Genomic DNA, 26,512 nt, shown 5'->3' with positions numbered 1-26,512 from the left:
TAATTGCAATTTTTAGAATGAATATATATAAATTATTAAATAATACAATTGATAATATATGTTTTATATATTTTTACATTCTTTGAAACGAAGCAGAATGCAATATTAAAATATTTATCTATACGTCTAAATCATTTACTAGAAACAATTGATATTGCGAAATATAAATTAAAATATAAATTGTTTTTTTATGTTTTATTGAAAATAAAATATATGTTGTAGAAATGGTAAATTAAAATATTATATTAAAATGAAATGTTAGTTTTTTTTTTTTTTTTTTTTTTTTGATACAGAAAATATATGTAATACTTTAACATGAATATTAAAAAATAACAAATAAATTTGGATTAAAAATAAATAATTCTTCAAAATAATTACAAATTTCGTAATGTTATTGAAAGTTCAAGTTTCACTATCTTTAAAAAAAAAAAATTAAGACAAAAAAAAAATATATATATATATATATAATAATGCATATGAAATGTTATAATATGAAACATGAAAACATTTAAAAAATATATATTTTAAATTTTCTGTATTATCTCCATTAATTTTATATATCATTATAAAAAATACATAAATAAAATAAATAAACGTTAAAGTTAAATATGTAAATAATTGTTAATATAATTTTTATTTTTAGTATTTAAAAATAAAATATAAACGTGTCTTTATATTAAAAGCATAAAATTTTATTTTAACAATTCAATAGAAATAAATATTTATATATTTCTATTTTATATTCTTTGAACATTACAATATAAAATAAATCTATAAACATTATGTGATAGGCTAAAAATTTCATTTATAATAATAATTCATAAATACTTTTGAAGAAAATGTTTCCTGGAAATATATATATATATAAATATAGATATGTTTTTTTTTTTTTTCTTATGTTTCATTATAATATATATATATTTATATTTATATAATTAAAACAAATATACTACTCTTGTAAATCAAAGGAAAAAGAATTAAAAAAAAAAAAAAAAATTATATACTATACTTTCATTTCTATTTGTCCATCAGAAAAATCTTCTAATGCATTTAGTGATTGTTCATTATGAGCTCTTTTAATTCCTTCAGCTACTAATTTTGCAACTGACAAAATATGCAATTTTTCACAACATATATTACTTGGAATGTGTATAGTATTTGTAGTTACAACTTCATCTATACATGAATTATTAATTTTTTCAATGCAACCATCAGATAATATGGCATGAGTGGCATATAAATATATTTTACGAGCTCCTGCATTTTTTAAAATAGCAGCAACTTTTTGAGATTTTTCTCCTGTATCAATAATATCATCTACTAAAATACAATCACATCCCTTAATATCTCCAACTATGGTAAATTTTTCTTTATCAAACATATCATTTTCTTTTTTATCTACAATTTTAGAATTATTTAAAGCATTAGTATTATTTTTTTTGTTATCCTGATTATATAAATTCATATTATTATTTTTGAAATCATTTAATTCGTATGAATCATTAACTGGATAACCTTCTCTACTATTAATTTCATTATAATTACTCGAAACAAGAGTAGTAAAACCTGCATTCATGGAGTTCTTATTCATTCGAATCCAGAATTCTTTTGTTCTTTCAGCACCTTCGTTGTCAATAGATACAACGACTGGACTTCGAAGTTTTTTTTTTTTAAAATATTCAACAGCCAATGATTGAGGATTAATGTTCATAAGTGGAGGTTGAAATTTTTTTCCTGTAGAAAACCCTTCAATCCTTGCATTGTGTAAATCAACAGAAATTATTGAATCAACACCGCAAGCTTGTAACAAAATAGCTATTTCTGGGGCTCCTAGGGAATGAACATAATTATGGTCATCTAAATGTTTGGTTTGTCTTGAGTAATTTAAATATGGTATAACTGCTGTTACCTTTTTGGCAGATGATCTTCTTAAGGTTGATATAAATAAAAATAATTCCATTAAACGCGAGTGGACATCTTTTCCTCCTGCTGGAGTTGAATGAATTATATAAATGTCTCTTCCTCTAACCTCGTCCATTATTTGAAGAGCTATTTCTCCATCACTAAATTTTCCAACATACGCTCTACCTAAACCTATACCTAAATTGGAACATATTTCATTTGCCAATTCATGGTGACTATTACTAGAAAATATTTGCATATTGCTATATTCACTTAATTCTTGATAATATTCATATTTATCATTTTTTGAACCATTCTTATTATTTCCTTTTAAGGCATTATCTGTTTGTTTGGTATTATTATCATTTGAATTACCGAATAATTTATTTTTACCTATAAAACTAAATTCATTTTTTTTTATTACATTTTCATTTATATTTACAGTTGAATCAGTTAATAGCTCATTATTTATAAAATTTATATTTTCGTAATCTTCATCTTTCTTTGCATGAACTGCTAAACCTAACACGTTTGCAAACACAATGGAGTGCATTCTAAAGCTACTTTTTCTATCATTATAATGTTTATTATCGTTATTTAAAAATACAGTATTTTCATTAAAACCCCCATTATTTCCATTTTTGTAAACAAAATAGATACTTTTCTGAAACTTATTTTGATATGTATTTACTAATTGATTTTTTGTTATAAAATATTTTAATTTCTCTGTGTGCTCATACAACTTCCTTGAGCAATTGTAAAATTTGTAAATCATTATTATAAGATATAAAATATTATTATTAGATATAAAATATTATTATTAGATATAAAATATTATTATTAGATATTATATATATTTTTTTAATTTAGAATTAGCTTATAAATATTATAATATGTATACATAAAGATTCTTAAAACACAAAAAAAAAAAAAAAAAAAAGGAAAAATCCAAAAAAGAAAAAAATAACAATAAAATATAATCTTAAATTTATTTTAAATTAAATCAATATATATTTTATTATATTATTTTTTTACTTTTTATTTCTGAATACTATTTAATAATATCTATATGTTATTAAAATGGTTTAATTTGTTTAATTCAAGATATATATATTTTTTCATTTTACATAGTAAAAAAAAAAATGTAAATTTTATTTTATATATATTTTTTTTTTATGTAGATTTTTATGCATTAAAATTTTTTTTTAAATATAATTATTATATAACCCATACTATTTTGTATACTTACATAAGTATTTAATTTTAATTATTTGTATACATATTATATTTGTAATTTTGAAGTAATCAATTAGGTATAATTTATAAAGCCCAACATTTAATATAATTTAAATAGGACTATAATGTATATGCCATATATATATAACATATGTATTAATATATTATATATATTATATATATATATATATATTTTTTTTGCTTACGTTTTAATTTTAAAATACATAAAATAATAATCATGTTCGTTAAAAATTAAATGATTAATTGTTAGAATAATTTTATAACTTTTATAAATTTATATTTTTATAAAATATAAAAATATGAATATACTTAAATACACGAACAATATATGTATGTAGGGGTTCTTTTCTTTTTTTTTTTTTTTTCTTTATTTAATGTATTTTTTTTATATTGATGTATTTTTTTTTTTTTTTTTAATTTTTATTCTGAAGTACTTTTTTAAAGTATTTCACATTTTTCATATGTTTATTTCAAATATAACATATAAAAGAATTAAAAATTGAATTATTTGTGTTTTTGTAGATTTGATTAAAATTTTTTGGAAATATAATGTTTTATAATAAAATTATTTTCATATTATAATTGCCATAAACAATGCATATATTATAATATGAAAATAAATTATTATAATTTTTTTTATTCATCAATCTTTTGTGTTGTATAATGTAAATAGGTGAAATGAAAATTTTTTTTTTTTTTTTTTAAGTTATTATTAATATATTATATAAGGTTCATATTAAAGTTTTAACAAACATAAAGATGTTATTATATATATAATATATATAATTTAAATTTGATGTATTTTATTATTTTTTTTTAAATAATAATACATGTGAAATTCATATAATAACAAGAAAAAAAAAAAAAAAAAAATGTCCACAAGTAAAAGACCATATAAAATATTATTAAGAAAAGTTGATTCTAAAGAAGACAATAAAAAAGACACTAATGAAACGAAGAAAAAAGAAGAAGAATCTAAACATTATGAAGATAAGAATCATAGAAAATATGATATCAAACATTATGAAGAAAATGAAAAAACGATAAAAAGTAAAATGTATTATAATTCAAGGAATAAGTATTATGATAAATATTCTACGTCGTATTTTAGGTATGATGAAAAATCACATAAACAATATTCATCAGAAAAAAAAAAAGATGTATTAGTACCTTTATTAGAACAAGCAAGTATAAATGTTAAAAAAAAAAAAATCATTATAAGAAAATTACCTCCAACATTAACTGAAGAAAACTTTTTTGATTCATTTTCAAATAATATAAAAGATGAATTAGATTATTATTATTTTGTAAATGGAAGTGTATCAAAAGATTCTCCCAATGATATAATCTATTCACGTATGTATTTATCTTTTAAAGATGATATGAAAACAGATGAGTTTATAAAAACTCAAAATGGAAAATTTTTTTATGATTTAAATGGAGTAAAATATAAATCTCTTGTATCACTAGCACCAAATCAAACATTAATAAAAAAAAATAAACCTGATAGTAGAAATAACACATTAGAATCAGATGAATACTTTTTAAAATGTTGTGAAGAAATGAATAATCCTGTTCAACGAATTAAAAAGGACATAGATTATTCTGAACTTATTAATGTACAGACCGAAAATGGTGCTATATTATCACCTATTGTTATAGAATTAAGAAGTAAGAAAAAAAAATAATAATGGATATAACGGGGTGGGGAAATATATATATATATATATAAATTCATTATTACTAATTATTATTATTAAAAAAAAAAAACTTCAAAAGTCATATTTAGTTTAAATAATTTTTTAAATTATAAACAAAAAAAAAAAAAAAAATAAAATAAATAACAATAAAAAATCAAAAAGAAAAGAAAAATAATGATAATATTTACATATATACTTAAAAATTAAAAATTGAAAGGATATACATTTAAAATTTTATTTTTTTTTTCAAATTACCTAATAAAGAAGAAATAAATAAATCATATAAATATATATATATATATATATATATATATATATATATATATATATTTGCATTTGGTTAATGTTCTTAAAAATGTATGATTAAAATAATACACATATATGTATAATTAAATATGTGCATAATACAAGTAGAAGAAGGGTAATTATGCCTAATTAAAATCATATAACTTATACTTTAGAATATAATCAATAGTAAGGGGATGAATATATTTTTTTATATCGTTTATATCATTTTCTTTGGTTAAAAATTTCCTAGCTTCACTTGATGAAATAAAATTAATAAAAGATAATTTGGGTATGTTAATTAAATAATATTTTGGAAATTTCTTTAATAGATTTTCATCTATTTTAAAGTGACCTCTTTCAATAATTATAAATGAATTTTCTAACACTAGTTTTTCACCTTCATCCCATGAAAATATATCACATAATAAATCTGATCCAAGACCAAAGTAAAAATTGTAATTAGGATGTAATTCTTTTTGAGTTTTTAATAAATGATAAGTTGGAGTCATTTCACTATGAGATTCAAGATCTTTTAAAAATATTTTGCTTTTTATTATTTTAGATGAGTTATTTATTATTATAGTAAACATGTTATGTCTGTGATGAAATTCTGTTAAGCTTTTATCATTTCTACATCTACATATAACTACCCATATTTCATGAATCCAGTTTAAATTACTAATTTTATCAAGAACCATTTCGTGAGCATATGTAATTGGATCAAAGGACCCTCCATATATACATATATTCTTATGCATTTTAAAGGGACCACAAAAATAATAAATATAAATATATTATGAATTAGATGATTTTCTTATTTTCCTATATAAAAAAAAAAAAAATTTCTTATTTCTATATATTTAATTTTTTTTTCTTTTTTCATTGGTTGTACAATATTTATAATTCACATAATATTAAATGCATTGTTTTTTTTTTTTTTTTTTTTTTATAAATGATTTAATTCTTTCATTTGATTCTGTAATATTATTTTATTTTATTTATTATTATTTATTTTTTTTTTCGTATACAAAAATTAAAACAAGTGTCCAATAGAATATATGTTATGTAAAATAAATTATAAGTATTTTATAATATTTCTTTAATATTGTTTAAAAAATTTTCCAAAAAAAAAAAAGAAAAAAAATATAACATTCCTTCCTTCTCTATCTTTCTTTTTTTCCTTTTTAATTTTTATAAAATATGTGATCTTGGTTATAGGAAGGATGAAGGGTCTTTTCATAGAAATTATCTTTTATGTTATAAAAGTTTTTATCATTATAAAATATTAACATTTATGAAGGTGTACAAAAATGAATTAAAAATTAGGGATTTATAATAATAAAAAAAAAAAAAAAAAAAAAAAAACTTTAAATATTACACCCCCCTTCAAAAAAAAAAAAAAAAAAAAAAAAAAAGGTTATAATTTTATATTAAAATTAAAAAACATTATTTAAAAAATAAATATATTAATGAAAAAAATTATAAAAAAATATATATATATATATATATAGATATAGATATTTATATAGTTTTATTTTATATTAAAATAATTAACACAAAGATTCTTATATATATTGAAAGGGATAAAAAAAAAACAGTCATTCATATAAATTAGGGTAAAAAAAAAATATATATATATTATTATATATATATATATATAATAATATATACATGTGTGTATAATTAATTGAAAAATTGAAAAGTAAAATCCAAATAATAAAAAAAAAAAAAAAATATAAATAAAAATAAATGTATATCATATATACATAAATAAATATATAATATATATATATTTATGCATACATATAATGAATAATGCAAAACAAATGATTTTTTCACTGAAAATTGAAAAATGATCAATCTATCATGATAAATAATAAAAATTAACAATCAAGCAATATTGTGGTTATAATATATATATATATATATGTATATATATATATTATATATATAATAGGAATATATATAACGAAAGAATTAAAAAAGAAGGAACACAAATAAAAAAAAAAAATAAATAAATAAAAATGAAAATAATACTATATATATATATATAATATTATTATTATTATATATATATATATATATATATATATTTTTATGTATATCCCATTTTGTGAATATTTGGAAAAATTAAAATTTTTTTTTAAATTTGATACAAGGTATACATATAGAATCATAAGAATCTTTAAGCATAAAAAAGGGTTTAATATTAATAAATGGTTTTTTAATTATATCTCCTAAAAGAGTTTTTGGTTTTAAAATTGATAAAGAATAATTGAAATGAATATTATTAGGTAGAATTTTTATATCTAAATTAAGAGTGTGATTAATAATACTTATGCTATATTCAATCATATCTTTATCTTTTATTTTATTTTCATGTGCATATATATTTAATTTTGTTTTATTTATTAATGTTGAATTTTTATAATTTATATTACATACATAAAAATCATTTACAAAAAAGTCAAAATATATAACTAAGTGGTCATTTTGTTCTGTCAATATATTTGATATTTTACTATAATGTTGTTGTTGTTTATAATTATATAATTCATTTGATTTTAATATGATACCAATGGATAAGTTACTGTTTTTACATTTTATAATTTCAAAAAATAATTTACATTCATTTATTAGTCTTTCATCTCCATATGTAAATGCATAATTTTGTTCTTTACTTTTTCTTTTTATTAATTGAGTAGAATAATTTTCATTTATAAAATTATTAACACATTCGAAATCTTTATTTTCATTCCAAATATTATATCTATGTTTTATTTCTTTATTTAATATTTTTGTAAATAAATTATCAAATAATATATTATAAATATTATTCATACATTCAGTAAGTTTCTTATTGGAGATTTCTTTTTTTTCTGTATTATTCCAATTTGGAGGTTCAAAAGATTCATTATTTATATTTTTATAAACTTTATTTAATTTTTTTATTTCTTTTAAAAATGATAAATTACATTTTTTTATATTTGGCTTTCCTTTATTATCAGATGCTACTAATTTATTTTCATTAACTTCATTTAAATTATTGTCAGATTGATTTGTGATATTATCACATTCGTTTTTTTCTTTTGGTTTATTATATCGCATGCAGATAAAATTACTTCTATCATATTTATTATGCATAATGTCTTTAAAACAATTTTTAATATACTGTTGTATTTCATAGATATGTTCATTATTTAATAAGTTGAATCGAATGTTTTCAAAAATATTTTTCTGTTCTTTCATATGACAATTATTTACAATAATGAATTTTATGGATTCCGTAAAAATTCGCATTTCGTTTATCATTATATTATCAAGACTTAGAAGAAAGCTGTATATTTCTACATGTAATAAATAATGATAATCGTCTAAAAAAAAATAATAAATAAATAAAAATATAAAAATAAAATATCACAAAATGAGTTCACATATATATATAATACATGTGTGTGATATATATGTATATACTTATATTGTCATAAATATAAATAATATTGTATATATATATATATATATATATTTATTTATTTATTTGTTTACTAGCAAATAGATAAAATGCAGAATCCGAAATAATACGTGCAAAATCATTGAAAATAGGTGTTTCTTTAAAAGTAGAAGACATATTTAACACTTGTATTATATTATTAAAGTTTGCCTTTTCACTAATTGCATTTGTTATATCATTTATTATACTAAAAATTTTAAAATGTATACATTCAATATATACTGTAACTAAAAGTTTAAAATCTAAATCATGTAATTTAAATGTTTTATCGAATATATATCTAAAAATGGTTTGGATGGCTAATGGATAATTTGTTTTTAATTTCATTTTTATATAAATAGGACCATTCTTTTTTATTAAATTATATTTTTGTATTTTTTTTTCTATAATATGATAAAAATATACAGAAATATATTTAGTTATAAATAAATTGGAAACAATTTTATGATATCCAGAAAATTTATCAAAATTTTTATGCTTTGGAATTAATATAACTTCTACCATATCTTTATCATAAGGAGATATGAGAAAATTTCTTATAGACTTTACTTTATCTCCTAATAAAGATTCACTAAATTTTAAATATAATGTATTTTCTTTATCATAATTATTTTCTATTTTGGATTTCATATGATACTCCTTTTTTTGTTTTTTCAAATAATATTGTAACTCAAGATATTTTAAAAAATGAATTTCACTTATTTTTTCTTTTAAAGTAAAATATTGCGAATCAGATTTTCTTTTTATGAGACAATTTTTATGTAGATCTCCTTTTAATATCATTTCTAAAATTTCATTACAGCTATAGTATTCCTAAAAAGTGGGGTAAATAAATATAAATATAAAAAAAAAAAAAAAAATATATGTATATATATATATATATATGTATATATTTCTACTATTTGATGTTACCTCTTTATTGTTTTTTTTATTTAATATGGAATATATTCGTTTATGCGTTAAGGAATATATATTAAGAAATATGATATCATTGTACATATTGAATTTTTCATCTTTCATAAATTCTTGAAGTTGTTTTTCCACTTCATCTAATACTTGCAATTTTTCTTTTGTTTTTAGCTTTGAAAAAACTTCTTTCGAATTTAATTCATCATTATTATTATCTTGTTCATCTGATTTATTAATTTTTTTTTTGTTCTTGTTCTCGTTCTCTATTAAAGTACTGTTATTATTATTTTTATTTTTTTTGTCTTTTAAAAAATTAGCTTCGTAATATTTTAATATATTCGATTTAGGAGGAATGGATTTCCTATAATTCTCATTTTTTCCTTTTATTTTTGTCATTTGTTCATTACCTTTTTTTAATATATTTACAACAGATACCTTATTATCACATATGGTAATTAATTCATTCATGTCATCTTTACCATAGTCATTTTTTTGTTCACTCATAATATTGCTTCTTCTCTTTGCGTTAACTGTTTTTATTATGTTTCTCGAACAACAAGCCATTGTAACCAAAAAAAAAAAAAAAAATAATAAATAAATAAATAAATATATAAATATATATATATATATATATATATATATATATATATATATATATTATAAAGATTCTATTAATTAAAAAAAAAAAAAAATTAAATAAAACAAGGTTGCAATATATATCTTCAATGTTGAAAAAATAAAGATTTTTCTTTTTTTTTTCCTTTACGTTATTTATCAAATATATACATACACATATCATATCTAGACATTTTTATAATTTAAACAATATATATAATAAACTATGATTTACAAATACAAATTGAAAACTAAAGATGTGTAATATAATACATATATTAAGTGTAACAAAAAAAATAAAAATATATATATATATGTTTATATATTCAAACAAACTATTTTTACATATTTTCTTCAAAATATATTAATAATAATTATTCATGGAAAAAAAAAAAAAAAAAAAAAAAAACGGAACCAAAAAATAAAGAAATAACAACATTTATGAAACAATGTAAATTCTTAATATTTTAAAATTCTAATGAAAAACTATCACAGTGCATATAACTCGATACAAAAAAAAAAAAAAAAAATATATTACTAAATATATATATCACAACCATTTTTATTTTAAAATATGAATGGTTACAAATGAATATATTTTTTCTTTTTAAAAAAGGTACGATATAATCTGATATATTAAAGCAGTTGTTTTTATTTATATAAAATCGATAATAATATCAGACACGGAAAAAAAAAAAAAAAAAAAAAAAAAAAAAATGTATGACAAATTTAAAAAGAAAAAAAATATATAAAACATGACATCTTTAAAATACATATTAATTATATATATATATATATAATAAGATATGGGAAAATTAGTAATTCAAGTTAAAATTTAATTTCTTATTAATATGAATTAATAAGATTTATTTCGTTTTATTTTAATATTATATATATATATATATATATATATATTTATAATAAATATAAAAAAAATTATATGTGTATAATAAATTTTCATGTGTTGCATGCTGAACTATTTTATCATATTTTTCATTGATATTTATTTTTTTTTATATATATATAATATATATTATATATATATTCATTTTTACTTTAAATAATTTATTGTATTAATAACATAAATGCATTATATCAAAATGGAATGAAAGCAAGGATCTCATTGTAATATATATTAAAATAAAAAATTGATAAACATATATATATATATATATATTTTATATGTATGGAGAAATAAAAGAGAATATTTCCTTACATATGAATGTAGCATATTTTATTAGAAAAAAAATATATTACAGCTTTAAATGTAAAGATATGAATTAAGATTTATTGTACATAATATATACCATATATGTAGTAAAAATACAGATAAAAAATTGTTTGCATAAAATATGCATATAAATGCATAATTATTTTTTTTCTTATAAAAAAAAAAAAAAAAAAAAAAAAATGAATAAATAAATAAATATCATATAAGATGAACCAAAATGATATGAATGTACTTATAAATGAAGATATACAATGTGAAGATGTCGAAAAAGAGAATAAAAGAAAAATAGCCAACGATTTAGTTAAAAATTATTGTCTTTTGAAAGAATTAAATTTATTAAGTACAATAAAAAATGAATACAAAGAAATTGTTGAAACTACAAAAAATGTAACCTACAATAGTGATAATATAATATATGCCAGCAAGTGTATTATGGAGTATATGGAATTAAAGAAACAAAATGAATTAAAAATAAAAGAGGAAGAAGAACAAATACAAATACAAAAAGAAAAAGAAAAAGAAAAATACAGTCATAAGAATAAAAAGGACAATATATTAAATGATAATGAAATTGTAAATATTATGAATGTTTTAAATAAAAATGAATTAAACTTATTTATATATGCAAAAAATATTATGGAATGTGATAAAGTTAATAATTTTGGTATGTTTAATAATACATTAAACATAAACTATCTTGATATACCAGCAATCAAACAAAATCATAATGGAAGCAATCTTGAAGAACTTATAAAATTATTAATTTCCAATTATAATAATTCATTAAATATTATTAAAATGCAACAAAACGTAATAAATAATTTTATTTTTTATACACATAATTTATTAACAAATAATAAAATGTTAATACAAAAAAATCATAAATTAATTCAGACAATGTCTGTGCCCAAAGAATTAAAAAATACTGTTATTGATAAAGATCAAATTAAATTTAAATTACCATTTACACAGGAAAATAATATATCTTCTTTATTTAAAATACAAATAGATTTATATAGAAAACACATTAAGCACCTCTATAATGTAAATGACGATTTAAAAAAATATTTAAATGTATTCAATGACCAAAATAAATATGCAAATAATTAATGAAAAAATAAGATGCATATTTTTTAACACAATCTAATTTAGTATAATATATTAATCCTTCTTTATTTTTTATTTATTATTATTTTTTTTTTTTTTATTATGAAAGTATCATGTGTTTCCTTTACAGTGCTCATAACCATAACCCTCAATAAAGTTGGAGAATATATTTTAAATTTATTTCATTCTTGTTAACTTTATATTTTAAATATATAAAATCATAAAAGAAAAAATGTTCTAAGTATAAAATTTTGTTATTTTATATATAAAAAAAAAATAATAAGGAAAAAATGTTTTCCTATTTAAAGTCTAAAAATAAATATTATGATATTTATTATGAAATATTTTTTGTTTTTCACAAATATATATATATATATATATATATGATGTAGAGAATGTTTTATATTTATTTTATATATAATTATAAAAACAAATATATTTAATTAAATCTGATAAATCATATATATATATATAACCAAATTTTATTTCGGATACACTTAATTTTTTTTTTTTTTTTTTTTTTTTTTTGTGATTCAAGGGATTAAAATTATTCCTCTATATTTATATTATATCTGAAAAATTAGAAAATAATAATTTTGAGCTGTGGTGTACACAATTAGGTACACATCACATGTAATCAAAAAAAATAATAAAAATAATAAAAGATAACAAAAAAAAAAATAAAATGTATAATGTAAAAAATATCAGAAATTACTATCAATAAATTTGTTTTATCATCTATATGAAAAATAATTCGCAAAACTGATAAATATAAATTCATTTTTTATGATATAAGAAAAAATACGTAGTACACATATATATATATATATATATATATTATATTATCTAGGTATGTATAATATTTATTCTATTATTCTTTTATATATTTATTTTTTTTGTATGTCTATGGGCTTATCATAAATACACCCTAATGTATGTATTATATATATATATATTAAATAACTATGAAAAATGTAATATATTTGGTAAGATAAAGAGAAACGATATTCTCTTCACATATAAATAAACTTACCATGTTATTATATATATATATATATATATATATATATATATATATATATTATAGAAAAAAATATTCATTTTATATCATGCAATATTGATAAATCATTTAATATATTATTATATGAAGTAATATTAATTCAAAGAAATAATTATCAAAATAAATAAGGATATAATAATATAGGTATACATATTAAACATTATAAATAAATATGTATACCACATTTTTATTTTTTTACTAATATAAATTTATTTAATTATATAGATATAAATATAAATATATATTTAATTATTGTTTTTAATTATTATAATTTATTTTATTTTATTTATGTTATATATATATATATATATATATATATGTATTTTTTTTTTTTTTTTTTTTTTTTTTTTTTTTTTTTTTGAAGGAGATCCTTCATCTTATTCTTCATATGCAATTACAATAATTCGTTGTTGCACTACAAGATTGTCTTTTTTTTTGTAATCGCAAAGAACTATTATTTAGCATAGTCTTATTCATATTTTGTCCTGAGCTCTTTTGATTATTCAATATAAGATTATTTTGCATGCTATTGGAAAATACATCGGATTCATATATGTTCGATAATTTTATAGTATTATTAGAAATGTGTAACATATCAGAATTAGGGTTATATGGAATAAATTTGTTATTCACATTAAATAAGGAACTTGAACCATGCACAACTGGTTCTTGTCTTTCATAGAAATACTCATTGTTATTTGCAGTACAACAATTTCCAAAAAACCAACTAGAAGGATTTTCTTTTGTTTCCATTTCTTTTCTTATCATTGTACTTTGGTTATATAATGTATTAACATCTGAAGTTTGTTCTACTTTTGTTATATTATATTCATTAGATGATTCCATTTTCATTTGAAGTGACAAATTTCTTAAAGACTCACGAGTAACCCCTTTAATGTTGTTGTTACTGCTAAAATCAAATACTGCAGATAATTCATTCAAATTAGTTATTCCAATATTTCCAACACTTCTATATCTTCTTTCTTCATCATTCTTATGTATATCATCTCTATTATGAATAGATGAAAGTTGTGGAATATTTAATTCAGGAATATTTTGTTCCTCTATTTCTTTCATATGTAAACCACTATACTGTTTCTGAATATTTAGATTTATTAATTTCTCTTTCATATTCTCCTCAATACTTAAATCGTCCATTCTGCTTTTATTTTGTTTGCTTTTTTTAGAAGATGTTGATGGTGGGGTTGTTAATGAACGTGATGATCCTTTATCTGAAGATCCTGAATTTGATACATTAGATTTCACATTCATAATATTAGGCTTAATATTAGCACCTATTCTTGGGGTTATATAATCATTTTTTTTTCCTTTTAATGTTCTGATTTTACTAAAAGATCTTTCTGATAACCCTACATTTGCTCTATTAACAACACCTTCATAACCATCATAATTATAATTATTATTATTATAATTATTATGATTATTATTATTATCATTATCATATTTATTATTATTATTATTATTTTGCATATTTCCCATCATATCATCATAATACATTTCTTTATTTTTTTTAACTGTTTTTTTATCTTTAATCTTACTTATATTTCCTGTTACCTTGTGTAAAATTTCTGATTTTAATTTTCTCATTTTCTTTTCAAATTTCATTTGGGAAGGTATAGTTTTTATTTTCTTTGTTATATTTTGAGATGTTTCAATTTTCTTAACCGATTTCTCTTCATCTTTTAAATTATTATCATTCAAAATTGTTTTCTTAATACTTTTAGATTTTAATTTCTTAAATGATTTTGCTTCTTTTAATGGTCTATTATTTGTTCCTTTATTTTTTTCTAAAACTCCTTTAGATATTATGGTTCCGCTTTTTCCTAAAACTGATTTTTTTGTTTTATTATTATCCTTATCACCTAGCGAACTAATTTTTTTTATAGAAGAAGTGTTTGATTTTGTACTTAATTTTAATAATCTAGAACTTAATGATTTCTTATTATTTAAGCCATTTTCCTTTACTTCCATCTTCTTCTTTTTTATTTTTTCTTGTATCATTGTGTTCTTAGTGTTTACAGAATTTAATGAAGCTATTGTTTTATTCTTGTTTAATTTTATTCCATTAACATCGACCGTTTTAAACTTACTCAAGGTTTTTTTCTTTTTTTTATTTAAAGCAGGTACAGAAGTTTTAGAAAATGTGGAAGGTCCTTTTTTGGAAAGGGGTTTTTCAAGAGAATCCTCTTCTTCTACATCTTTTTTAATATCTTCTTGTATATCTGTTTGTATATCTTCTTCTATATCTTTTTTCTCATCTACATTAAACTGATCATTATTATTATAATCATTATTAGTATCATTCATGTTATCTATATCATTCATGTTATCCATATCATTCATGTTATCTATATCATTCATGTTATCTATATCATTCATGTTATCCATATCATTCATGTTATCCATATTAGTCATATTATCCATATCATTCATATTATCCATATTAGTCATATTATCCAGATTAGTCATATTGTCCATATCATTCATATTATCCATATCAATTTTATTTTCATTCGTATCTTTAATATTATTATTATTATTATTATTATTATCATTGTGGAGAGACGATTCTTTTTGTATTTTTCCTAATTTTTTTTTTTCTCCCTCTGCTTCTTTTACACCACTTTTACTAACCGAATTTTTTTTTATACCTATAGTTGCCTTTTTCATAAATAATAAGCTTTTCTTTTGAGGAATATTTTTATTCATATTAGTACTATTGCCTCCTTTTGCTAATTCTCCTGTTTTTACATCATTTTTTAAATTCTTTCTTTCTTTTAAAGATCCATTAACAAATGTTTTCGATTTTAAAGTTGTTGCACTACTTTTCATGGTTGTCTTCGATTTTATACCTACAACTGATTTTGCACCTGGTTTTGAACTTAATGAAGATTTTACACCTTGTTTTGAGTTTAATGTAGATTTAGCATTTTGTTTTGGACCTAATGGAAGTTTGATATTTTGTTTTATGTTTAATGCAGGTTTTGTATTATCATCTTTTTTTATTGTTTTTTTATCCATTTTCATATCTACATTTTTCTTTGTATCTATTTTTTTCTTTTTCATTTCTCCTAATTTTATTTTGGACTCTTTCTTTTTGTTTTCTATAATTCGTTCATTCTTTGTGATATTATCTATATTTATTTCGTCTTTTTTTTCTTTTTCTAATGTCTTTTCCTCTTTTGCTATATTATCTTTATTTATTTCTTCTTTCTCTACTTTATCAATTTGATTTTCTTCCTTCTCTATTTCATTTATTTTCATTTCTTCTTTTACTATATCATCTGTAATAGTATCATCTTTTATTATATCATCTACCATTGTTTTCTCTTTTATTAATTGAATTAATTCTTCTTGTTCCTTATTTTCGCAAATATTTTCTTCATTATGTATTTTATTCAATAACACTACTTCGTCTATTTTATTTTCGTCTTTTTCCCCTTCTAGTTTTTCGGTAATATTTACTTCTTGTTGTTCATTTTTTGAATCATTTAATTTGTCTTGTTCTATTTGGACATCTACATTCTCTTCTTCTTTTTCTACTTCAGATATTCTTGAAGCATTCAACTCGCTTTCTTTATTTATATTTCCAACATCTTTCAATATAATTTCTTCTTCTTCTTCTTTTTGTTTTTCATCTTCTGCTTTATTTATTTCATTGAATGAATCCTTCTCAACATTATTATTATTATTTTCATTAATTTCATTATTTTCACCATTTTCATAATTTTCATCATTTTTGTCTTTTTTATATTCAAAATTTTCTTTATCATCTATATTTTTTTCCTTCTCCAATTTTTTTATTTCAAATAATTTCTCGTCTTCTTTTTCTGTTTCGCTTTCAGTTAAAGCATATAATTTTTTCTCATATTTTTCGAGTTCAGATTCATTTTTGTCTTCTATTGTCTTCTCCCTTTCAGTTTCAGGCTCTACATTATCAATTGTAAATTCCTCTTTGTTTACCATATTTTCTTCTATAATCTTATCATTTATACTCATCATTTTCTTTTCTTTATTCATTTCTTCCCTCTTCTTTTGTAGTTGTTTAATTCCTTCTATCTTAGATTTATTAAATTCTTTGCTTTCTTTTTTTTTTAAATTATTCTTCTGTTCTATATCTTTGGAAGATATTTTTTCTTTTTTAAGGTCCATAAATTTAGTTGGTATTTTTTTTTTCTTCTCTTTTTCTTTAGTTTTCATTTGTTGTACAATTTTAGTTGTTGGCTTTTTCACGAAAACTTTTTTTGCATCTAAATTTGTTTTTGTCTTTTTAACGGACTCTTTTTTTAAAGGGTTAAATTTTGATGGTAGTTTTGGTTTTGTTTCAATTTTTCGTGTTGGTACAGAATTTTTTCTAATTTCACTTGAACTAAGTGTACTATCCTTTTTTGATTTATATAATTCATTTTCTTTCATTCTTGATTCTGCTGCTCTTTTTAAATATTCTAGCGTATGTTTTATAGTGCCTTTAGGAGGTGCTTTATGTTTCATGCTTTTCTCCTTCATTAACAAAGGTATAACTTTAGGAGAAAATTTGAGAGAATGTTTCTCCATCTTTGTTGCCATATTTTTTCCTTTTTCTTCTATGGGACTTTCTTTAAAAGATGCAATATTAGATCTAATAATTTCTTTTGAATTTATTTTTTGTGAATCTTCTATGCTAGGTATTTTTTTTTCTAAATATCTAAAAGTACCCTTTCCACCTTTATTCATTTCCAATGGTTTTCTTATAACATCATTTTTGCTATAAGGAATTTTGTTTAATGTTTTTGGAGGATTTGATAAAGGTTTAGTAAATATGGAAGGTTTTTTTTGTGTGCTTGCTAATTTATTTAATACTGAATTTTTTTGAAGAGATACACTTTTATAATTCTGCTTCTTCAAATTCATATTATGATTATCCTTTGGAATATTTTTTGCAACTGCTTTATTTGGAACACTATAAGAACGTTTCTTAATTAATGCATTTTGAGCTTTTACATTTAAATCTGCATTTTTCCTATTTACTTTTTTTGCAAAATCTTGAGCATTTAGAACTTCCAAAAGTCCCTTAACTTCAATATATAATGGAGCATCATTTATAGCTGTGTTTTTATTCTTTTTTTGGGAAATAGGGAATTTAGAGTTAACATTTAAAGAAAAACTTTCCAGAGTTTTACTTTCATTATATGGAACATCTACATCATTTTTTTCTTTATCAATAATAACATGAGTATTTTCATTATTCAAATTATTTTCTTTGTCCTCTCTAATTAAGGTATTTTCTAAATTTTTGTTATCTGAATTCAATTTCGAAATATTGAACTCCTCAGATAGTGAAATCGATGAAACGATATGTTCTTTAGTTATTAATCCGTTCAAATTAGCATTGGAATTACCTTTATTATCATTTAATGGATCTAAATTTTCCTTAATATATGAATTCTTAATTTCTTCATTATCATTATTTATATCTCCTTTATTTATTTCTTCATTTTCTTTTTTTTCTTGTATATCAATTTTATTCACATTTTCATCAAGAACTCGTTCTTCTGTTAATTCAAGTCCTTGTCTTTCTTTTTTCGAATCGTCTGATAGATCCGCATTTATATTATCTTTAACACCCATTACTTTCAAATTTTTTTTTTTTTTTTTTTTTTTTATTTCATTAGAACATCTATATAATTTTTTTTATTTATTATATATATATTTTTTAAATAATTATTTTATATAAGCTACGAAAATAAACATGAATATGAATATAAGAATGAAAGAATAATTTTTATAAATGTGTGTGTAATATAATATGTATGTATATTTATATATATATATATATTATATATATATAAAGAAAAAAAAAAAAAAAACATCAAATTTTTATGTATAAAAAATGTGTGGAAAATAAAAATAAGGAAAATAATTAAAGCATGCTCCTTATGGAATATAATATTTTGTGTAAAATTTAAAAAAAAAGAAGGAAAAAATAAGAAAAAAAAAAAAAAAAAAAAAAGTTATTTTAAAGTTCATGAATTATATATATTTTTTTTTTTTTTTTTTTTTTTTTATTTTAATTGTAGCTATTAAAGGAAATATATATCTATATATATATATATATAAGCTATAATGTTTTATGTATATTTGAAAAAAGTCTTATGGATGAATTGATAAAAAAAAAAAAAAAAAAAAAAAAAAAAATATTAAAATGAGATATAGTAATGGAAATGTTTAAAATATGTGGAAAAAAAAAAAATATACTTATATAAATAGAAATAAAATATAATTGCACTATATAGGAACATTAAGGCTTTTTTGCACTGTTGTAAAAAAAAAAAAAAAAAAAAAAAAAAAATTATATGGCTAGCTTTGTATATTATAACATTTTTTTTTATATGACAAAGTCATCATTTTTTTGTGGAAAAATTTATATATAATTCATTATTATTTTGTTTATTTAAAAAAAAAAAAAATAATTATATATATTATATATATAGGGAAAAAGCCTTATTTTTATTTTATTTTAAGCATTTTTTGTAATTTTAAATCCCTCTACATTTTTATATAATATGTAAATTTCGTAGTTTTTTTTATTAAAATGTGTATATAAAAAATAAAAATAAAATATAAAATGAAAATATTAAATGGAAAACTTATGTAGCATAATATGAAAAAAATAATTTTGCGTGATTCCTACATAAAAAAAAAATATAGCTCAAATGTTAAAAAATTATTTAAATGTGTATTATAATATATGTACACATGGTATTTTATTATTTTATTTATTTTTTTTTTTTTTTCTGTGTACTACTTAATGGAGTACTAGCTTCATAATATTAAAATGTATTTTTACATGACTTTGTAATAAAAAAAAAAAAAAAAAAAAAATATATACTCATATCTTCTATAAATTAATAAGCATTTTTTTATATTCTTTGTTTAAAATAAAAGTATTGAGTATAAAAGAATTTATCGTTTAAAAAAAAAAAGAAAAAAAAAGAAAAAAAAAGAAAAAAAAAGTAAAATTTTATTTCTTTATTTTAAATAAGCATTTTGTGATCAAAAGATACAGTCTTTGTATTTTTATATTTTACTTTTCATGTATAAATATACATTTTTATTTTTACATTTCATTTTACAAAAATAAATACATATTTATTAATTTTGATGTTATCATTTTTTTTTTTTAATTTCTTATTTTAAATTGTTAAAGATTTCATAATTTCTATAAATATGGTGTGTGCAAAGAATAAAGAGGGAATATAATATGTATAATAATATTCATTCTGCATTTTCACATATAATTTTTATTTTGTTTAATTTTCTAAGGAACTGTATTATATATATTTTATTATAAACACATATATATTACACATTTATTTATTTATGTATACATCCATTTTTGGAATTAATTTTGTTTATTTTGACAAGTATTTAAATTCTATTCATATACAAGCTTGGTATAATGTTGACAATGTTTACATTTATATGAAACTAAATATTCATCTCTTGGTTTCATATTATTAGTATTTGTTGATTCTTCTATGAGTTCCTTAATATCATAATTATTATTTATTTGCTTATGTTTTTTTTGTAAATTTAATGGATTTACAAAAACATCACATGTTTCACTTGGAATAAGAACTGAATTACACTTTTTACAAAATAGCTTTTTAAATTTTCTATCATATTTTATTAAAAACTTGTTAGATAGTCTTCTCATTGTTTTAATATATTCCCTAGATATATTGGGATTCATGTTATTCATTAAAAAGGATGCTTGTAATAAATAATTTATTCTAACCATTTGTTTTAATGGCTTTCCCATTTCCATATTATTATTTTTTTTTTTATTATGCTTTTTCCTTTTCTTTTTTTGATTTGATTCATTCATGCATGGTTCTTTGTTTTCAGACTTTTCAATTCCATCAAAATTTTGTACTACATAGTTTTTCGCTTCATTATTATTCATATGTTCTTCATAAAAAGTATTACAAGTATCATTATTTCCTTTGCCAGTATTACATTCTTCTATTGGATTATTTTTTAAAACTTTAGATGTATTTTTTAATTCATCATTTTTATCATTCTCAGTATCATATATGTCACTTAATTTTCGTTTTAATTTATCAGTGTTGTTCCATGTTTCACTGTTAATGTTACTCATCTTTTGTTTTAATTATAATTAAATGTACAATATCATGTTGGGGAAAAAAAAAAGAATTAACATAATTATATATATATATATATATTTCCCTATTTATTTATTCATTCATTTATTATTCATTTATTAGTCATTTATTAGTCATTTATTAGTCATTTATTAGTCATTTATTAGTCATTTATTAGTCATTTATTAGTCATTTATTAGTCATTTATTAGTCATTTATTAGTCATTTATTAGTCATTTATTAGTCATTTATTAGTCATTTATTAGTCATTTATTTTCTTATAATATATATTATATTTCTATAATTTTGTAATCAATCTATTTCATTATTTATGTAAAACAAAAAAAAAAAAAAAAAAAACATCTATATTAATAAATTGAATGTATTGTATATAACATGCAATATTTTAATTCAATGAATTATTATTATTTATTTATTAATTTTTGTTTTTTTTTGCTTTTTATTTTCTCTATATTACCATATATATTATATATACTTATATATATATATATATATATATATATATATATTATATAATATTTCCTTACAACGGATTTAATTTGATCAGGTTTCAATTTTTTTTTATAAGTACATTTTAATATTATACTTTCATTTTGGTTTAATACCTTCAAGAAGTGATAAAATAAAATTAGAGAGTTTTAAAATATATATATATACATATATCAGAATTATAGGAAAAATTTTGTTGAATATATTTTTATGAATATTAAATTAAAATTAAATAAATAAATAAATACATGTAGGAATAATAAAAAAAAAAAAAACAAAAAAAACAATTAATTAATTAAAATGTCTCCATACAATTTTGGAGTTATATAATTTCTCCTGAAAATTATTTAAAGTCCATTATTGGGTAAATTATTATATAATATTTCATAAATGCAATAACATATATATATATAATATGAATGAAATAAAGTATACTTCATAAAATTTCAAAAGCTTTTTTTTTTTTTTTTTTTTTTTTTTATTCTGTTTGGTTTATCCTTATGTTGTTAGTTCTGATCTTGTTGAAAATTGTTCTTTATATTTTTTAAGAGATATGAATAGGAAATAGCTAAAAAAAGAAAAAAAACTGTACTTAAATATATAAAGAAAGATAAAGATTATTTGTATTTTTTCTTTAAAAAATTTATAGAAACATATAAAAACTGTCTATTTTTTTTAAATATATTTATATACGGGCAATGTTGATAAAGGTTCTATAATTTCTTAAATGATACATATATATATATATATTATGTTTTTCTTTTTTTTTATATAAACATTTGTGTATTTACACATTTTTCAATATAAGTAGTTGCACAATTATATAAGTAACCTGATAGTATAATATATATATATTTAATTGGGAGAATTAAAAAAAAAAAAGAAATAAGAAATAAATAATTCTTTGATTGCCAACATAATGTATATAAATTAAATATTTTTATACTTTGACTGAACCTTTCCTATTGTGCCTATAATTATTTGATTATTTTTTTTTTATCTATTTATTTTTGTGTATGAAAATGGATTATTTTAGGGTTATAAATTTGTTTGTTTTAATTATTACCTTCAGTTATTATATAATAATTGTAAGTTGTTTAAAAAAAAAAGAAGAAATAAAAAATGGAGATATAAAAATAATAACTTCAGATTTAAATGAAATAGTGACATTAAGTTGTGAAGATGAAAAATCAATTCATATTTTTGATGCTAGTTATGGAAATCCAACCCTTGATAAACTTTTTATAAAAAAAAGTTATTAAGCTTATTTTATTAAAAATTATAATATAATACAACGTAAAATATTATCACATATAATGTATAAGTATATATATATAAAAATATATTATAATTGTCCAATTAAATTTTTGTAGATTCGTTTGATGCCCCCCACACATTACCAGTTATTCAAATGATATGTGAAGGGAAAAAAAAATGTGATGTATATTAAATGATAAATATGTATATATATATATATATATATATATATATATTTATTTATTTATTTATATATTTATATTTATGTGTAGTATTAAAAAAGAAAGAATTTCTTTTAATTTCATTTTTTTCTTTTTAAAGATAAAAGTAAATAATGAAACCTTCAAAATATTATCCTTAATAACTGATTTCCATAAACTTCTTATAAAATATACTTGTGTATCTAGTAACTTGGAACATTTTCCATCATGTATTAAAAAATAATATATTTTTTTTAACCTCTTCAAAATGAAATAATATATATATTATGAAATATTAAAAAAAAAAAAAAAAAAAAGACTATATGTTCTTGTAATTTTATATTATATATTTTTTAATGTAGACAAAGTAAAAGCAAAAAGAGGAGATGATTATACTTGGAATGTCGAATTTCAAGGTTTATATATTTATATATTTATTTATTTATTTTTCTGAAAAGAGAAAAAAGAATATATAAATTTTAATAACAAAATTAAATTTTAGTATTATATCATTTGTTCATTTTCTTTTTAATTTGTTTACTAGGAGAAACGTTAAATAAGGAAACATATCTTCATGTTAACAACATGTATAATACAACATCATAAAGAATATATATATATATATATATATATATATATATATTAAAATGTGTATATTTTTAAATAATATAATTTTTTATATAATGTTAACATTTTATAGAAATGCTACTTGTGAAGAACCGCTAGTCAAAAAAACATATGTAGACATAAACGAAGCAGAATATGAGTAATAAAAAAATGAACGAACAGACAAATAAATAAATAAATATATATATATATATATATATATATATATATATGTATATATATACATATGTCTATTATTTATGGTACTTCCTTGTCTTAATTATGTGACTCTTCCTTTTTTGATCTATCAGATGTAACAATATGAAAAATTGTGTTTATGTAATATTTAATAACGATGGTTATACATTATGTGCTTCTCTATCATATAAGAATGCAACTATTCAAAACAATTCCAAGGTAATTAAAAATATATAAATCATAATCATAAAATAAAATAATAAATATCAGAATATATAACAATATTATATATATATATATGTGAAAAAATAAATGATTTTTTTCTTCTTTTTATATTTATTCAGATTTATATTAAAATGTTTTACAGTAAAAAAAATTATAAAAGATGACTATGAATAATTTATTTAATCTTTATATTTTCCTATATTTGCATAATTGTAAAATATATATATATATATATATATATATACCATCAATAATTTCTTTATATTTTATATCAGTAAATGGGAATATTCCTTCTAATTTTGAAGTGTTTCCAAATATACAAGGTATAAAAAAAAATTAAAATAAATAAAATACAAATAGGTTTATATTTATATTGTGTTAAATTTATTGACATCTTCAAGGAGTTTGTGAGAAGGATGAAATTATATATGAAATGGAAACAGTTTTAAACTTGGATGATATATATAGTAATATTTATACCATTTACTCAAATATATATATATATATATATATATAACATAAGTATTTATTTATATATTTTTTTCCTTTATATTATTCAGAGAAATGCAAAGAAGTAGATTGCGATTATTTTACCGTAATGAATCAATAATATATATATATATATATATGGGTATACTTATTTTATACAATTTTTTATGTTTGTGTTTCATGTGTAGATGTCTACCTCTAATGGGTTGGAAATAATTATTTTCTTATCACATCAAAATAAAAAATAATAATAATAAAATAAAATATAAACAATATCACAAAAAAGATATATAGATAATTATATATATATATATTAAACTAATTTCTATATTATTAATTTTTTTTTTTTTTAAAGTATAAAAGGGGCTTCCAAAAGTTTCAGGAATTATGCATGGTTTTGTAAAGGGTTTCCTAAATATGTGAGTCTTTAAAACTTTTTAATATATAAAGGATTATATAAAAATATAATTTTCTGATGTTTCTATATTTATATTTAATATACTATGAAAAATATTATAAACTCATTAGGTTTCTCATGAAGGATTCCTCTTTGGAAAAAATTATAAAAAGTAAATAATAATAATAAAAAAATATATATATATATATATATGTTATAATATTAAAAATATTATATATTGTTATGTTTTATTTACAATATTTGTAGTTCAAAGGATCCAAAGAAAAGAATAAGTAATGCCACACTACAAAAAATATATTATTATATATAATATATGGAATATTTAATGTTTCATGGCCTTATGGTTGTATATAATATATGTGTTCTTATTTTTTCTTTTTTTTTAATAACTAAATGTTGATATATAATTTATCATATGGCAAAATATATATTCCTATATATATATATATATTATATATATATATATTTTTTGTTTTTTAAAAAAGCTTTCATGGATTATGAAGGACCTTTAAGATGAGAAGAAATAAAATAAAATACACAAAGGAAATTATTTAATATAATATATACCCATTTGTATTTTTTTTTTTTTTTCTTAATTTAATTTTATTTTATTTCATTTTTGTTTTATTACTCTTTTTAACTTTGTTATATATGCATTATATGTATACAAATATTTTAAAAAATAACAACATAGATCCCAAAAAAAAAATAAATTATTAAAATAAAGGATAAAATAACATTAATATTTAAATATATATATTTTTAAATAAAATTCCACTCATATAATATTAACCGTACTATAAAATAAAAATAAATCGTCATATTAAAAAATTCAATATAAATAATATATATATGTATATATAT

At 18.5% G+C, this 26,512-nt stretch overlaps 8 protein-coding genes across 8 annotated transcripts; 3 read left to right on the top strand and 5 right to left on the bottom strand.

The window, feature by feature from the left end:
• Positions 1 to 1,003: 1,003 nt before the first annotated feature.
• PADL01_1326700 (ribose-phosphate pyrophosphokinase, putative) lies at positions 1,004 to 2,677 on the bottom strand (the record flags this gene model as incomplete). The annotated part of the gene is made up of 1 exon (XM_028683816.1): positions 1,004 to 2,677. One exon carries the CDS (start codon positions 2,675 to 2,677, stop codon positions 1,004 to 1,006), a length of 1,674 nt encoding a protein of 557 aa, XP_028539956.1.
• Positions 2,678 to 4,031: 1,354 nt separating this feature from the next.
• Positions 4,032 to 4,847, top strand: PADL01_1326600 (regulator of nonsense transcripts 3B, putative; the record flags this gene model as incomplete). Its single annotated transcript, XM_028683815.1, has 1 exon — positions 4,032 to 4,847. The coding sequence occupies one exon, from the start codon at positions 4,032 to 4,034 to the stop codon at positions 4,845 to 4,847; it is 816 nt and encodes a 271-aa protein (XP_028539955.1).
• Positions 4,848 to 5,290: 443 nt separating this feature from the next.
• Positions 5,291 to 5,905, bottom strand: PADL01_1326500 (nicotinate mononucleotide adenylyltransferase; the record flags this gene model as incomplete). The annotated part of the gene is made up of 1 exon (XM_028683813.1): positions 5,291 to 5,905. The coding sequence occupies one exon, from the start codon at positions 5,903 to 5,905 to the stop codon at positions 5,291 to 5,293; it is 615 nt and encodes a 204-aa protein (XP_028539954.1).
• Positions 5,906 to 7,277: 1,372 nt separating this feature from the next.
• On the bottom strand, positions 7,278 to 10,131 carry PADL01_1326400 (conserved Plasmodium protein, unknown function; the record flags this gene model as incomplete). The annotated part of the gene is made up of 3 exons (XM_028683812.1): positions 7,278 to 8,521; positions 8,694 to 9,471; positions 9,571 to 10,131. 3 exons carry the CDS (start codon positions 10,129 to 10,131, stop codon positions 7,278 to 7,280), a joined length of 2,583 nt encoding a protein of 860 aa, XP_028539953.1.
• Positions 10,132 to 11,620: 1,489 nt separating this feature from the next.
• On the top strand, positions 11,621 to 12,523 carry PADL01_1326300 (conserved Plasmodium protein, unknown function; the record flags this gene model as incomplete). Its single annotated transcript, XM_028683811.1, has 1 exon — positions 11,621 to 12,523. The coding sequence occupies one exon, from the start codon at positions 11,621 to 11,623 to the stop codon at positions 12,521 to 12,523; it is 903 nt and encodes a 300-aa protein (XP_028539952.1).
• Positions 12,524 to 13,964: 1,441 nt separating this feature from the next.
• Positions 13,965 to 19,208, bottom strand: PADL01_1326200 (conserved Plasmodium protein, unknown function; the record flags this gene model as incomplete). The annotated part of the gene is made up of 1 exon (XM_028683810.1): positions 13,965 to 19,208. The coding sequence occupies one exon, from the start codon at positions 19,206 to 19,208 to the stop codon at positions 13,965 to 13,967; it is 5,244 nt and encodes a 1,747-aa protein (XP_028539951.1).
• A 1,807-nt stretch (positions 19,209 to 21,015) lies between these two features.
• On the bottom strand, positions 21,016 to 21,741 carry PADL01_1326100 (ribonuclease P protein subunit RPR2, putative; the record flags this gene model as incomplete). Its single annotated transcript, XM_028683809.1, has 1 exon — positions 21,016 to 21,741. One exon carries the CDS (start codon positions 21,739 to 21,741, stop codon positions 21,016 to 21,018), a length of 726 nt encoding a protein of 241 aa, XP_028539950.1.
• Positions 21,742 to 23,271: 1,530 nt separating this feature from the next.
• Positions 23,272 to 26,165, top strand: PADL01_1326000 (conserved Plasmodium protein, unknown function; the record flags this gene model as incomplete). The annotated part of the gene is made up of 16 exons (XM_028683808.1): positions 23,272 to 23,509; positions 23,629 to 23,696; positions 23,834 to 23,942; positions 24,075 to 24,128; positions 24,257 to 24,299; positions 24,413 to 24,478; positions 24,630 to 24,735; positions 24,861 to 24,882; positions 25,017 to 25,064; positions 25,143 to 25,208; positions 25,302 to 25,336; positions 25,419 to 25,435; positions 25,586 to 25,649; positions 25,759 to 25,799; positions 25,895 to 25,920; positions 26,134 to 26,165. The coding sequence occupies 16 exons, from the start codon at positions 23,272 to 23,274 to the stop codon at positions 26,163 to 26,165; spliced, it is 1,035 nt and encodes a 344-aa protein (XP_028539949.1).
• Between the last annotated feature and the right edge of the window lie 347 nt (positions 26,166 to 26,512).

Source organism: Plasmodium sp. gorilla clade G2, assembly GCF_900097015.1.
Source record: "Plasmodium sp. gorilla clade G2 genome assembly, chromosome: 13".
Lineage (NCBI taxonomy): Eukaryota > Apicomplexa > Aconoidasida > Haemosporida > Plasmodiidae > Plasmodium > Plasmodium adleri (nom. inval.).
The sequence above is the reverse complement of the archived record's forward strand: the minus strand, read 5'-3'. Positions and strand labels throughout refer to the sequence as shown.